Genomic DNA, 15,671 nt, shown 5'->3' on the forward strand with positions numbered 1-15,671 from the left:
ATGACATTACTGTAAGAGCGCCAGTCAAACAAACGAAAAACAATGTGGCAATATGCCATTTTTGTTCAGTGAACTTCTTTAAGTCATAGGCTTCATATATGTCATCATTAATTCACTAAACCAGTTTCCGTTGCACTTCTGTTTGTTTTTGTTTTTTTTATAAACCAACTTTTCCACCTGAGCGAAGCGTGAAAACTTTTTTTTTTTTTTTTGCGATATTTCAATTTTGGGGGGAATTTCTGACATTTCCTCCCAGGGGTTTTATGCGCAAATTGAAAATGCGCATAAAAACAGGAGGATGGAAATGCACCTCCTGCCTTTGTAGCATAAGCAACATGTTAGCAGTGCAGCGGCAGGAGCCCTCAGTCAGTATCTACACAAAGTGCCATAGCTCTGCTGTGCCTTCTGACACATTTTGACAGTGTTCCAAGCCCAACACACAAACAATACAGTCAACACATTAAAGGGAGGAAAATAGATTTGGAGCCTGAAAACACTTAATTTGTATTTAAGTGCATAAAACGTGGATTAGGACCGTTGCACAGCCAGTGCAGACAGCTTCATCCGTTAAAACTAAAGCATATCTGTTCAACAGATGCGCATTAGATGGATGACTGAAAAAGATGGCTGAGATGTGTCTGGTGTAAACAGGGCGTGTGTAGTACTGGCAGTAAGAGGTAAGAGCTATTTCGGCTTAAACAAGTAGTTGATTGACAGGAAATGTGTTGGCATCAAGCTTGATAATTAATAATTTAAGCCATTTTTCAAGCAAAAATGTGAAAAATCACCTGAGGATTTTGGTAGTTTTTCTAAGTTTTCAGTGAGAGTGAACTGAATATGTTTGAGTTTGGGACCGTCGGTCAATCTATTTATTTGTGTTCATTTCTTACTTGTAGTCCCTAATATTATTTCTTCTGTATCTGTATCTCATAATCTCTGTGTAAGAATGCTGAATTGAAGCAACACTACTACTTCTTTTCAGTTTTAGTTAACTGATGTGCTAATCCTCAATCTTATTCTACCTCCATGTGTTGAGCTTCTTCCTAGTACGAAATAATTGCTTCAGAATATGTAATTACACCACTCTCCAGATTGACTTGTACCATCTGTCTCGGGTCTTCACACATCACCTATGCCTGGAATAATTGTTGGGTCTAGTACCAAAAACCCCCTTATTTAAAGAGTAAAATTACAAATTGCTGACTTCATTTACTTCATTTTTTTTATCTCTTTCTCAAATTGAGCTTTTAGGGAAATGTAATGAAGACAAGATTACAAGAAGGATGATGTTTTTGTGATCTGAACCACAAACCACATTGGTTGCATTTCAATAAACACCACAATCAATACAGTTCTCCACAGATTTGTCTCAATCTACAAACATTGACAGTATCTGCGGATATGAGCCGGACATAATATTGAACCACAATGGGAAAAAAAAAAAAAAAAATTCTCTGTGGTCTTAGTTCACGTGTACACACACACACACACACACACACACACACACACACACACATTGTCACCTACTCAGTATCACCAACCACGCTGATAACGGGTCATGAGCACAATGTGGAAGAATGGAATGTGTGGTATGACCTTCAACCCAAATGTCAATGTTGCACTGTGGTGAGTGGGGAGAGAGAGACAGAGGAGTGAAATGGAATCTCAATGTGTTCGTAAATCACACAGAAAATGCTGTTTGTGTGTGTCAGAGAGAGCGAGACAGAAGGTGAGAAAGAAGACGACAGGGAGAAGGAGAGGGGGAGACACAGGCGGCATGTGTGGTCAGGTTCTATCGTGACTAACAGCCGGTTGTTATTCATCTTGGCATGCGACTCCCAGCAGCCCCCACACATCAGGTGTGAGATTGGCCGGGGAGAGGAGGGGTAAGGGAGAGAAGGGGGGTGGGGGGTTTGTAACAGCATCAAAACATTCATCTCTCAACGCGACGAATCTGTGCTTTCCTACCAGGCAACCCCTGCGCCCCTCCTTCCAAACCTGCCCCCTCTGGCTCGCTCACCGCCCCTCTCTTGCTTCGTCTAAGCTGCTCTTTACCTGTGGGGCTTTTAGAGGGCTTTTAATACACTACGCACATGCCATATATACAGTAAAAGAGTTGTTGGTGACTTTAATCATTTCTCTCCGGACTGGACTTGAACAGATTCACTCCTAACTTGACTACAATGAAAGCAATAGGGCACAAAATCCACAGTCAATATTCCTATGATCGGCAGAAAAATTGGTTTACGTAAGAATCAGGATCCTTATCTTCTACTATTCTGAATCTATTCACAGATTCCAAGCATTGATTTTTGTAGCTTATTAATAAGGCTGTGGTTTCTCTTCTCTTCGATATAATGAAGACAGTGGAAGCTTACCATGAGGGCATCTTCAAGGAGGGCAAGAATTTTGATTTAATAACTTAATAACTAGTTTTGCAAGATGATAGCAACTACAAGTCAGCCAGCCAACACACACTGCAACACTTATACTTAGTATAGTCTGGTCCACAGGTTTTCAAACTGTGAAGCGAGTCCCCCTGAAGGGAACTGAAAGGGAGGCGTGGACGGAGAGACATGAGGCTACCTGTTGTGAAAAGGACAGGTGCATGCCACTGATTCGGCCCACTCTCCAACATGGTCAGTATTCACTGCGTGTCACAGCGGCAGTGGATGTGACACACAGCTCATGGAGGCAATTAAGAAACGCCTTCTTCTTGGAGTCATATCACAGTCGAGACTGGACACACAGATGTGATACACACATTTTTTTGGTTCATTGTTACTTACACTTTCCGAGAATAACATTATCCAGTGTCCATCATGTGTAAACATCCATTAATTCACTTAGAAATAAAAAAAAAAAAAAAAAGATGCTTCTTACAGCTCCAGAACTTGCCTGAGATTCATCAAGTTTTCTTCAGTATCATAGTGATCCAGTGATAGTTGGTTGCACATCAATAGGCACGTTGCAAACTCATACTGCTGTTGATGCCAGTTTGCCAAAATGTAAAATAATACAGGGTTATGCTAGTGTTGTAGTTTTTGCATCGACAAGTAGACAAGGCTCTGTGTGTATGTACCAGGACATCCACATGGATGTGTAGACTTCCTATAAGGGCACCAACTGCGCATGTGCTCCGCCAAGCAGACTGGAAAAAATTATTAAAAAAAACAACAACTACGTGTCCTACCGTAATGTCCGCAGCTGTCCATGCGAAGTACGCAAGGGAGTATAATTGAGGCCTTTAAAAAAAGGCGGTCAAGTTTTAGCCCACAGCATAACTCACTGAGGGCGGGGGGAGTTTTCTCAATTTTGTTCTGAGGGGGGGCCCAGAGTGTCAGACCTTGAAAACCCTTGGTCTAATTTATGGAGATTAACTTGATATAGTCTATTTCATTTCAAAAAGACCTGTACCCGTCTTTCAGACCTCTGAATCACCGCCCACAGCTCGTATATGTTCAGCGGTTCAAATAGGTGTTGTGCTCCTTAAAGGCTGTTTCCCCTCAACCGACCAATCAGAGCTTTCTAGACGGGATTTAAAAAATTCAGGACGTCATCCTCCTACACAGCTACAGTCATGAAAAATTTTAACAGAAAAATGGTGTCAAGTGATGATGAGGTTGATGCAGCTGCACATGTTGTTGTAAGTCAATCTACTGAAGTGCCTTAAATCCCCATCAATTTTTGTTGTGTGAAACATCAGGTTAACCGCTCTTAGCGAGTGCTAATACAGTTCCCATGTCGCCTGGAAATGGCAGTGGCGGGATGGATACGTCACTTGCTACTGATTGGTTAGCACATAACAAAAGATCCCTAACACCCAGCAAGAAACTGGCTCGTTGTCAGGCTGAATGAATGAAGGGAAACAAAATAGCAATTCAGACTGATAATCAGGCTTCTGTGCCTGCACAGCGTTGTAGATAAGGATAGGTTTCCCTGGCACTAACACTGCAGCAGAGAGGGTGTTCACTGCTGGTGTTAGCTGTTAAGAGCACAGCGGCGCTTTCCTACTTTAAAGCACATAAACCAACTTCTGTTTCTAGAAAACAGTGACATTCTTTAAGACCAGTTTGCTCAGTTATGTTTCCTACAATCCAGCGGACGACATACGAGTGAATCGTCTAATACAATGGTCTGTCGCACAGTGCTTTAAAAATAGTGCCCTTTTGTATTTATTGAATTGAGAATCGAATTGTGACACTGAGAAAGAGGATCGAACCAAATCATGAGATTCCCAAAGGTTCCGACCACTTCCTGTTTTCTGTAGTTCAGCAGAAGCTACCAGGAGACTTCAGCGGTCTGCGCTAGTGCAACCAAAACCAAAACTAAGTAGCCTGTTGTGATTACAAACTTGCTGCATGTATACAAGGATTTCACAATAACCATGTCACTAAACGTGTCGTCTAATTACCTGCATAACCTGATTTCACGATCGTGGTTTCTGTGTGCATGTTAACATGCTGCTGTGTATATCTTGCTTTATCTAGTCCTCCGTTCTTGTTTTTTCTCTCTTATCTCTATCTCTGCGCCGTATGCGTGTCTCTTCCCCTGCCTCTGTTCCCTATAACCTGCTACAGCATCTCCGGCATTTATCTCTCTTACATTATTTCTGCTGCTCTCCTTTGTGTAGCATCTCCCTCCCACCTGTGTGCGCTCCCTCTTGCCTCCCCCTCCTCCTCCCCCCTTTCTCGCTCTCTCTCTCTCTCCTCCACTGATATTGATCTGCATTCTAGCCATACAGCTGAACCGCCTGTGGCTCTGCAATGAGCTCACCTCTCACTTCTTCTACTGTGTGTACGCGCGTGTGCATGCAGGAAAAAGCTGCTCCCAATCTCGTATCTCTCAGTATCACTGCAATCTTAGACTACGACAACGCAGTTACTCCGCTGAGTTTCAGCTGCTTAGATTGAAAATCCTCGGCCTCCCATTGCTCTCTGTGATCACCTTCATTGTGTTTTAAAACAATTGAATTCACTATACAGTTGTTCTCATTTACACATTTCATTTCTGTTCCTCTTGGCAGACAAACTGAACAAGCATTAAGTAATGATTTTAACGTGGGCCACAAATGTTACACTGAAACGTCACGAGCTTGTCGGACAACATCAAGATTAATACAACCAGATGGCAACACCTGTGTTGTGTGATTGGTCGTATTAGGATTTGAAATGAATGATCAGAGAAGTTTAAAAGCGACAGAAAGTCATCATTTATCTTAAATGCTTAATCTCATGGGTTTGTAAACTTATCCGATGACAAAGCACTGAACGGTTTATAATGCTAATGCTATTGTACAACTCTAGGAAGTTATCAAGCGATTCTTATATCTTACATCACAATGATGGTGATGTAAACAGTAGAAATATAGCTTTCAGGCCTCAAAGTAATCTGTCAAAAGTTGAGCCAGTTTCAACTTTTCTTGTCAGATGACCCTCCATTTTATTTTATTTATTTATTTATTGGCTGGAGCCCTCGGCTTGGGCACAGGATGTTATTTGGAGGTTTAGGTCACAGTGAATAGCAGCCTGTCATGCCTCTTGTGTTTGAGGCTGGATGTGTGAACAGGAGGTGAAACACTTGGCCAGCGTTTTCAGATTTATCATCTGGAGGGACGTTAAAACCAGCTTAGTGTGGATGGGTGGTCAGAACGGAGAGAAGAAGAAGAAGAAGCATTTTTCAGATTTAGCCACCTCAGTGCAAACACACTCTTTACACCAGCACAAATTGTGTGTGTTAATTCCAAACTATGTGCGTGTCTGTTTTCTAGCTGGCTCTGCAGTCGCGGCTGTGTGACAGGACTCGGATCGGAGAGTACCACCCCGGGGCTGTGCGCTACACACAAGCTGACCTGGTCAACCTCAGCGATGACGACGACGATGACACCAACGTGCTCTTCTACTCCCCTGACATGACCCTGAAAGACCGAGGGCCCTGAGAGAGAGCGCGACAGAGGGAAAGAGAGAGAGGGAGACAAAAGAGCTGGAGGGAAAGAACATGAAGGAGGGTCACAGCCAGAGAGAAACGCAGCGGATTAGAAACTGAGAGGGAGAAAAAAGAGGTAGGGAGGGAATGGAAGAGAAGATTGGGGGGACAGTCAGGCAGATAGAAGCCGGAGATGAGCTGTCAGGTTCCATTATTAATCCCCATCCTTTACTATTTAATATCCTAAAGACACACACACACACACACACCCAGACACACACACACACACACACTGTACAGAGCAGTAGCTCCCTGCAATACTATCATCAGAGAGGAGCAAGAAAGGAGTGGTTCTAAAGATCCTCCTAATGTTAAAGGCATCGGCTGCATCCCGAAGGTTTTAAAACAATTTCCCCAATCTACACCAGCACCCTGACTCCTGCATTCTGCAACGTTTTGGCGTACCACAAAAAAAATGAAAGAAAGAAATAAAACATAAAGGACTGCTGAAAGGCAATCATAACAAGGTGTTAGTTTAGCATTCGCAGCAATTACCTTTTCACTTCTCTGCAGGAGATGAGGTGAAAAGAACCAGTTTCAAAAGCACCCCATGTGTCAGACATGAAAGCATCTACGACTACACTCAGATTGATCCCAGGCCAGTTCTGAACAATTTTCCTGCCGATAGGTGGGAAGTGGGGTACAATAGAAATATAGAAAGGTGGGGTTTGAAAAACAGTGAAGATGACTTGGTAAGACAACTGAGTCCCTAAGCACCGGTGTTGCTTGCGAGGAGTCTCTCCTTCCTCAGACAGTATTTGGTTTCCGTTTTGCTCTTTGTATTACTATTGTTGCAACTTTCGCACGAGTATTCCTTTTGAAAGGTTGTTTTACATTTTTTATGAAATACTAAACTTGTTTATTATACTGTATTTATAACAGATCAATATGATGTATATATTTGATTGTACACTCTATTTTTGTACGTGCCTTGGACTGGAATGTGAAGAAAAATGCTCCTCTTGGTCCAAACCCGCTGCTCGTGACAGTCGAGCAGAGACTGAGTCGATCCACAGCCTTATGAACAGATAAAAAAAAACTAAACATGTTATTAGTCAAACAAACACCCACAAATACACACAAGACACAAAGACTCACGTGCATCTTTCTAAGGTGCCTGTCAAAACAGACTTGAAACGATGACACACAAGGCACCTACGGCATAGCAGCAGCTCTTGATGGTTCATCATCTCATGGCTTGTGTCAGTGATGCTGAGGGCACAGAGCTGAGGTGTGATTGGCAGGATAATAGAGTCACTTTATATTCAACCAAGGCCCATTTGGTTTTTCCCATATGTAGGTGGTTTCGTCACTGTCGGTGCACACTGCCAGCTGTCAGCTGCCTCTCTGACAAGTTGAACTAATGAACTGACACTTGACCCTTTTTACCCTTGAGTTGTTGAACTTTTCTGCTGGGCGTCAATGACACCAGAGTGCAACTTTAGTTTGCAGTTCACAGAGGCCCACCACTGAATTACACACACACACACACACACACACACAGAGATACTCACCCACTTGCACTGTGCCCCTACCCCTCTTTTGGCACTGTTGCTCGTTTTACTTGACTGTGCACTCCATCAAATAAATGAGCAGGAGAGACATTTCATAACAAAGCTCAGGCTGGGCGTGTTTATTTCATTTTCACATTGATGCTATCCCTCATTCCTTCATGCGTCTGCCCAGCCTCCTGTGAAGTGTGTGTCCGTTTATGTGTGTGTGTGTGTGTGTGTGTGTGTGTTTGCGCGTGCGCGTGTGTGTGTCAGTCAAGACGTCTTTTAGACCTGAGCCGGCCAAATAATGGATATTAATTATTGGTCGGACCCTGCCGGCCCCCGCCGTGTCTCCAAATCTGGTTAACTGGATTTTGATTAATGAAATATGCGCGCCATGTCCTCCAGAAAACCAGACTTTTCCTCCGCGCGCACACACGCACACACACACACACACGCACCCCCCACACACACACCAGCCGCTCTCCCACAAACGTTTGAACATTTCGAGCCCCGCACCCTTTCCTTATAAAGCGCCCGGAAAATAAGCGAATCTCCCTGTCACGCAAGAAGAATTATTATTCCCCCCTCATATCGTCGCATGCGCCGTAATTGGATACAATTTAACACCCGCGGCCCACGGGCATGTCGGCAGGCGCACTGCCTACTATTAGCTCACCTCGCCTCGCTTCGCCACCCTATCATTTGTCAGATCTCTGTTTGTGTGCTCCTGCTGCCTGTGTGTGTGTGTGTGTGTGTGTGTGTGTGTGTGTGTGTGTGTGTGTGTGTGTGTGTGTGTTTGCGCGCGTGCGTGTGTATGTGCGTGTGGCTCGAGAAACCGGAGCCATTGTTGGAGTCCGGCCATGACCTAGCTGTGACGCACAGAAACAGAGGAGAGGAAGACAGACGCAGAGAGGCGACAGCAGCAGCCCAGACGCTGAAAAACAAGCCGGAGCTCTGTCACCTCGGAGCGAAAGCGAGGCAGGCCTGACGGGTGTTTGTCGCTGCTCTGCGCAGCCCCCACCTATAGTCTGCTGTTTATTGGAGCCCCGGCAGCATTTACAGGCGGGGATGTGGTGGAGGGTAAGAACCCCTCCTAAACCCATCTTACAGTAAATATAAGGCTGGAGAAGGTTAATGGGGCGATTACAGCCTTCATGGGTGATGCCTTGAAAGTATAAATAATTGCGTCGAAGTTGTTGCGTAGCCCTTTACATCAGATGTTTTAATTATCTAGTCTTGCTCTGGGCTGTTTGTATTGAACTGGAGCTTTATGATTAAGAATGTGTGGAATTGCCTCTTTGTGCCATCAATTAGCTGGCCATCAGGGGGCTTGGTGAATCCCTGCATGCAGACGTAGGACTGGCATGACAGCGATTGCAGAACTTGAAATACAAAGGCTAATGTTTTTTTTATGTTCAAAGGTAAACCTTAATATTTTTACACAGATTTAAGATTGGACCCATAACCTGTGGTTTTCTTATTGTCATCAAATCCCATGAAAGACCGAAGCCAGTCTTTCAGTATCTTCCCATTTCCCTATACTACAGCACTCAGCCCTCAGCCCATCTCTTCATACTGTTATTAAAAGCCTGCTCCCACACAAATATATAGTTTCATGTTTGCAAAAAGTGAAGTTTTTTTTTTTTTTTTAAACAGTGGCACTTTTTTTTTTTTTTAGCAAACATTACTGAAACCGGAGTACATATTGCATTTGTTGGGGACTATTTTCAGCTGTGTGTTAATACACATTTGGTGCCCTCCTGAGTATTCATGACACCGGGAAGAATGTTGGGTTTACTCCAAATAAACCAACCGGTGTTCTTCATAGTGAAGGAACATGTCACCCAGTACAACAATGGCTCATTGGTCTTTTCATGGGATTTAGTGACAATAAGAAAGATACGGAATATCACCAGATATGTCCTTGAGTTATGTTGACTAGTTTTTTTTCATTTCCCTTCTATTCTGAGGTTATTCTTGGTATTTTGCCTTTTGCTTTGACAGATGATGGTAGAGATTGACAGGAAACAAGAGGTAAGATCAAGGGGGTTGACATGCAACAAAAGTCCCAAAAAGTCCCAAAATTCCCAGGCAGACAACTGTGATAGGGCGCTGTTCCCCTAGGGACCTGGAAAACCCCTAAGTTCATTGTTTGTCACATAGTTTTTGGTAATTGTAAAGGGATCCTTTGTAAAATAAATAAATTAATAAAATGAAATGAAATCAGGGTTTAAGACAACAACACAACTCAGTGGTACATTTTTCACCTATAGCTCCACCTAACAGGTTAATCCTGCCAGTGTACAAACGAACACAATAACTTTAATCTACTTTCTGAAATTAGAAATATAGAGATGCAAATAGATGTGAAGTCAGATTAATGGTGACGTGACTTAAAATCCATGTTTAAACATCAAATTCTCAGGTGGGAAGGTGGATTATGCAGAAACAATGCTTGTAGGGATTCCTCAATGAATTTGAATCTGTGATCATTTGAGCTGAGCTGAACAAAACTTCTCAGTGTTGCAGGATCACCACCGTGAGAAATTGTAAACAGCAAACAAATATATGAAAACAAAATTCAAATTTTCAAAGCTCAACATGTTACCAGTAGGCACAGTGTAATACATCGCTGTTAATGTGGTTTCCAAGTGATCTGATATGTTTGAAGGCCATTTTAATTATGATATGCAGTAGATGCAAATGAGAAGAAAATCCGTCAGGTGTTTGGGAGTTTCTAATATGTCTTAATGTACAAATGCTATACATTATTGTATGTCCCAATAGGAATCTAAGATGAGACTAATTAGACCATTTACAGTGAAGAAACATTTTGAACATCATGTCACAAATATTGTAAATAAATGCTTTTATTTTGACAGATTCAACCATTGCCCTCCATTCAGCCCACCCCCCACTAGCCACCAACCAAATTTAAGCATTTAAAAATAAAACAAGAACGTTCCACCATCTGTTACTTTCACTGTTCAGTTAGGCCTATATTTTATCTCCAATGGTCCGAATGATGCTATCATATATATTCCTATTTTTTGATTAATCTGATTAATCATTTCTAGATTTATTATTTTGACTATTTGGGCCCAATGCCAGGAAATAGTGAAAACTGCCAATCACACTTAACCCCAACCCAAGCTGATATTCCAGTGTCAAATATTTTGGTCTGACCCACAATCCAAGCTCGAACAACATGTAATTAACTATAATATAAGAGAAAGGAAAAGCTGGAACCAGCAAGTAATCATTTCATTTTCTGTCCATCGACTAATCAATCTAGTCTAATCGTTCCAGGTCTAGGCTTAAGTGTGTTGTGTGAGAGGCTTCCCTTCGCTGCCATTCAGACTGAGAATAAACCTGCTGAATTCCTTCCATCTTTAGTTTTTTGCCAAATATAGAAATATTTAGGCCAAAAACACCAGAAGCAGCCTTAAAAACCGGCATGTTTAATATGTGTGTCATAGCCTAGTAACCTCCAAAAATTCCCAGAAATATTACTGAGGACATGACCTCGGTTTCTATGACCCTGCTTGTTTTTATATTTTCCTCAGAATTTTGTGTTAAACGTCCATATTTCCCTGCGTCGTGTCTAATATCAGCTCGGCTGTAGCTACAGCTGCCTGAGCTGATCGGAGAGCAGGAGCGAGCGGAGCTTCAAGCGCTGCGATCCGGCCCCGAAAGGGTTAAACTAATCTCTCTCTCTCTCTCTCTCTCTCTCCTCTCTCTCTCTCTCTCTCTTCTCTCTCTCTCTCTCTCTCTCTCTCTCTCACAACACACACACAGGCTGCCACCGCCCCAGATAACAGAGGGGCGCCTCTCCCTAGCCAGCCAGCCTCCGCTAATCGCAGTGGCAGGAGGGGGGAGTGGAGTGCCGGCGGCCTCTCACAGCGCTGGGCCTTTTATTGACGCTGCCTGCCTGTGTGTGTGTGTGTGTGTGTGTGTGTGTGTGTGTGTGTGTGTGTGTGTGTGTGTGTGTGTCATCTGCGCGCGCGTGCGTGTGTGTGTCATCTGCGCGCGTGTGTGTGTGCGTGCAAGACTGTGCATGCTTGTGGGTGCGTGTCAGAGCGAGAGAGCTATAAAGAGGTGTGTGTGTCTGTGTGTGTGTGTGTGTGTGTCTCTGTGTGTGCGCTCCCCGCCAGCAGCGGAAAGCAGGGAGAGGCGGGGAACTGGGAGGGTGGGTGGCGAGGTTATGAGCGGAACTCGACAGAGGCCGACAGACGAGAGAGAGGAGGGGAGGGAGGGAGGGAGGAGGAGGAGGGGGGATCTTTCTTGTGCTGCGCTGAGAGCCGCCACCGCTTCTCCTTCCTTTCAGATAAGGTTCGTTTGAAGGTTTTAGTCTTTATTCTCTTTAAAAAAAAAAAATGAAGCCACTAAATGTTTCTGTCCGCGCGTTTTGGAAAGAGGGAAAAAGCCGTTTATGATCCCCAAGGTCGGAATGAGACAAGTGTGATTGATCTCATTGGTTATTTTATTTTACGGGCGCACTGATTGCATCGATGAATTTAGCAGCCTATTGATTAGGGCTTAATCTATAGGTCCGTGTCTCTCAGTGCTCCAATAATTGCTCTCTCTCTCTCTCTCTCTCTCTCTCTCTCTCTCTCTCTATCTCTATCTCTATCTCTATCTCTCTCTCTCTCTCTCTCTCTCTCTCTCTCTCTCTCTATCTATCTCTCTCTCTCTCTCTCTCTCTCTCTCTCTCTCTCTCGGCAGCAGCAGCAGCAGCAGCAGTGTTTGGCTCGGAGCCACTCTCGCCCTGCCGCGCCAGGCTGTAATTATCCCCGGTGAGGCCGCGCTAACGCAGCGTGGCGCGCCTGTGGGGAACCGGTTAGCCCTACAACACCGGTGGGGGTGCATGGATGTGCGCTCCCCCTTGTATACTGGAGCTATGTGTGTGTGTGCGCGCGCTCGCTGTGTGATGTTTTTTGTTGTTGTTGTTCGTGTGACACAGAGGGGAAAAGTGGCGTTGTGTTGATATTTCCCGTTCTTGAATCAGAGCACCTTCAAGCCCTTACATGAACCTTTACAGCTTTGGATATGAATTATAGATCAGGAAATTGATTTTGTCACTATTGATATGCTCACTATATAGTCACAATTGATCATCATATCATAATGAGTCCCCAGAAACATATTATATTTTTCAAACTAAGATGAACATGAACAAAGCCCATTCAGCATCATGAGTGTAGACTGTGTGTTGAGTTTTTTCTTAAAGTGTGTGTTCATGCACAAATCTATTGACTGTACGTGTGCTCATGTCCGAGCCTGTAAGTGCTAGTGAGTGTTCAGGCAAGTTTCTGTGTGTGTGTGTGTGTGTGTGTGTGTGTGTGTGTGTGTTTGTGACTGTGTGAGTTGCAGTAAGCGATCCATAACGATCTGCAGGTGGATTGTGCTGATTAGTACCGGCTGCTGTGGACTGAGCTGCGTGCAAAGAGCTTCCTGCAATCTGAGCCTGCCGACTGAGAGAGAGAGTCTGTGTGTGTGTGTGTGTGTGTGTGTGTGTGTGTGTGTGTGTGTGTCTGCGAGTCGTGCTCACTTGTGTGCTGGCAGTGAGCCCTTTCAAAATATGTGTCAGGCCTGTGTGTCTGTGTGCGCGCGCGCTTGCGTGTGGTTACATATGTGTGGTTACATATGTGTGTGTCTGTTTGGAGTACAATGTGTATATTTGTCTGAACGTGAGCTGTTGCGGTGTGTGTTGAAGGTGTGTTTGCTTGTGTGCACATGTGAACTTGCCATGCATATGTGTGCGCGCACGTGTGTGTGCGTGTGCGTGTGTGTGTGTGTGTGTGCTACACCGCTTCAGTGTCTGATTGCAACAGCAGATGGCTGGATCACTGTGACCTCCCAGAGTGTGGCTCTTTCGACACCGGGGTACACTCTATGTGCGTGTGTGTGTGTGTGTTCACGCTGTTTTAGTTTTTACAAGACACACACTTATGCGTGAATCCCTGACAAGACATAAAATGACAGTTAGAGAATGGGATTGCACATTTTAGCACATTTTCCATCGCCATCAAGCAGCATGAGCATTTTCAAAGGCACATGCTGTTGTTCTGAGACTGGCTTTTCAAACCACAAAGTTCACACAGAGTCATAAAAGTGCAGCCATAAAAAGGCCTGCGCTTGATCTCCAGACCTGTTTTTGTGTCTTCCTCAGACTCTCAGCGAAGGTGTTTTTCTGTAGCTACAACTGTGTGTGTTTTTCTTGTGTTGAGTGTCAGAAACTTTGTTTGCCCAGCGGTACCTCAGAGCAATATTCATCCTAATCCAGTTTTCCAGTGACTGATGGAGAGAGCCGTTCGCTTTTCTACGCCCTCTGAGTCAGAGCAGAAGGGAGAGAGTGAGGAAAACACCCGGTGTCGTGTGCTGTGATCTCGCGTGTCTTTTCCAACCTCCACCTGACCTTTCAACGTGATTATTAGTCGTGTGCGACGTCAGCATGAGGCTGTTTTTAACTGCTAAAGGGTGTTATAGTGGGTTGGCATTTTCAGCATTTGCAAATTGTCTTCCTGCTCCGGAAGACACATACAAATATAGGTCTCTGTTGACATCATGTACTTGAAAAAGGGGATTTGATTTATGATTTTACCCGAATATATTCAACCCATAGTTGGAGCACAGTGTGACCAGTTATTCTGTGATTCACTAAAAGCAAAGAGTGGCTCTGTGAGGAGCACTACCACCGATAATATCTACAGACCCGACCCCAACTCCTGGTGCCCGGGTCCGAAAACAGAATCCATGTCATTGCTGTCATGGTAGTTCATATTAAATTGTGGCGAACAACAGAGCAGCTTCTCTGACAGTTTGGAGACGAGAGTCAAATTTGGATCAGTGCGCATGCGAAAAAAATCTCCGTGCTGACAGTTCTGAAAAGAGATTCGTCAAATCTCTTTATTGCCATACGATGCAAACAGCGAGTGCTTTGGTGGTGGGTAGCAGGGTTGCCAGTTTGGATCCTACCTGCTAAAATCTGGGCAGGGGAAGTAAGTGGAACATACGGTGCCGTGTAGCTAAATGTGTAGAGCATGACAGTCACATTGCCAAGGCTAAAGATGGTGGTGTGACGTCCTGGGGAAGTAGCCTACATGTTGGAGACAGGAGATCCAGACAAAACGCTGTTCTGGCTGCAGAGAGAACAGGTATGAGTTTGCATGGCAAGTGCCACTGTGTGACTACATAACAAAATGAGAATTGATTTTGTTGCTTGTGAGTTTGTTAGATCAAAACCTCCTAAGTCCTTTCTCAGCCTCAGCCACTTGATGCTGCTCCATGTTTTACCACTCTTGTGCTGGGATAAAGTTACAACTTTAAGGTTCATAAACATCCATTTGCACTTGAATCTGAAATCGGATGTAGCAGTAGTATTTTGACTTTTTCACTGAGGCTTCAAAGAGGTGGTGTATTCCTTTTGGGGTGGGACCACTCATGTCGAAAATGTTCTTACACGTCCATGGCGCTGTCGTGATCGTAAAACCTCAAGAGTTAAATATTACACACTATCCAAGCTGTCAGCATCTCATGCACCCCCCACCCCCACCCCACCACCACCCCCATCTCTGACTACGTTCACTTTGGCCGACTGCATTTGGAAATGTATTTGTTTCTCTTCATTTTGGCAACCATCCTCACGGAGATGGCTGCTAAATGACATGTTTTTGAAGACGGTCTCCAGACGGACCAGCTCACACCAAAACTCGTGTCTCGGTGTGAACAGGGAAAAGCTTTTGGACAGCAATGACCTATGAGCCTGGTCAGGGCTCTGTGTCAGTGAAGTGAAGAAGCCAACTTTCTCCCCCTCTAACCTTCTCGGTAATGACTCATTTAAAATGTCAGTGTAGTTGACAGCAGAGTGGTTTGCATTTATGTTTATTTTGCAATCAGAAGATAGTGATTTGATTGGCGCCTCGGTGCAGCGGCACAAGACTTAGCATATATTTGACTGGCCAGCGCGCTGCTGTGCACAGTCTAATGAATTGCCTAGTAAATTTGGCTGTATTAAAACACAATAATCATAACAGGAGCAGACAGACGGGATGTTTAACCTACTGAGACGCAGCAGAGTAACCAGGCTGTGTCTGTCCCACTTCTTACCAGATGTTGGCTCAGAAGAACAATTTTATAATTTGCCAACCGCAAAAGGAGACAGAAGAAGACATTAAACCCATTTTTCTA

At 44.2% G+C, this 15,671-nt stretch overlaps 2 protein-coding genes across 2 annotated transcripts in view; both read left to right on the plus strand.

The window, feature by feature from the left end:
- si:dkey-100n23.5 (cyclic AMP receptor-like protein A) overlaps positions 1–7,601 on the plus strand; it is a 49,689-nt gene extending 42,088 nt beyond the window's left edge. The window contains exon 13 of the mRNA XM_056389948.1: positions 5,771–7,601. Within this exon, the coding sequence (XP_056245923.1) occupies positions 5,771–5,938 (168 nt within the window). The 3' untranslated portion in view covers positions 5,939–7,601. The remainder of the gene's footprint in view (positions 1–5,770) is intronic.
- A 4,636-nt stretch (positions 7,602–12,237) lies between these two features.
- The window catches only part of bcor (BCL6 corepressor), a 38,710-nt gene continuing 35,276 nt past the window's right edge, over positions 12,238–15,671 (plus strand). The window contains exon 1 of the mRNA XM_056389360.1: positions 12,238–12,338. The gene's annotated coding sequence lies outside the window, so the exon portion shown is untranslated. The remainder of the gene's footprint in view (positions 12,339–15,671) is intronic.

The sequence above is a fragment of the Seriola aureovittata genome, chromosome 11, assembly GCF_021018895.1.
Source record: "Seriola aureovittata isolate HTS-2021-v1 ecotype China chromosome 11, ASM2101889v1, whole genome shotgun sequence".
Lineage (NCBI taxonomy): Eukaryota > Metazoa > Chordata > Actinopteri > Carangiformes > Carangidae > Seriola > Seriola aureovittata.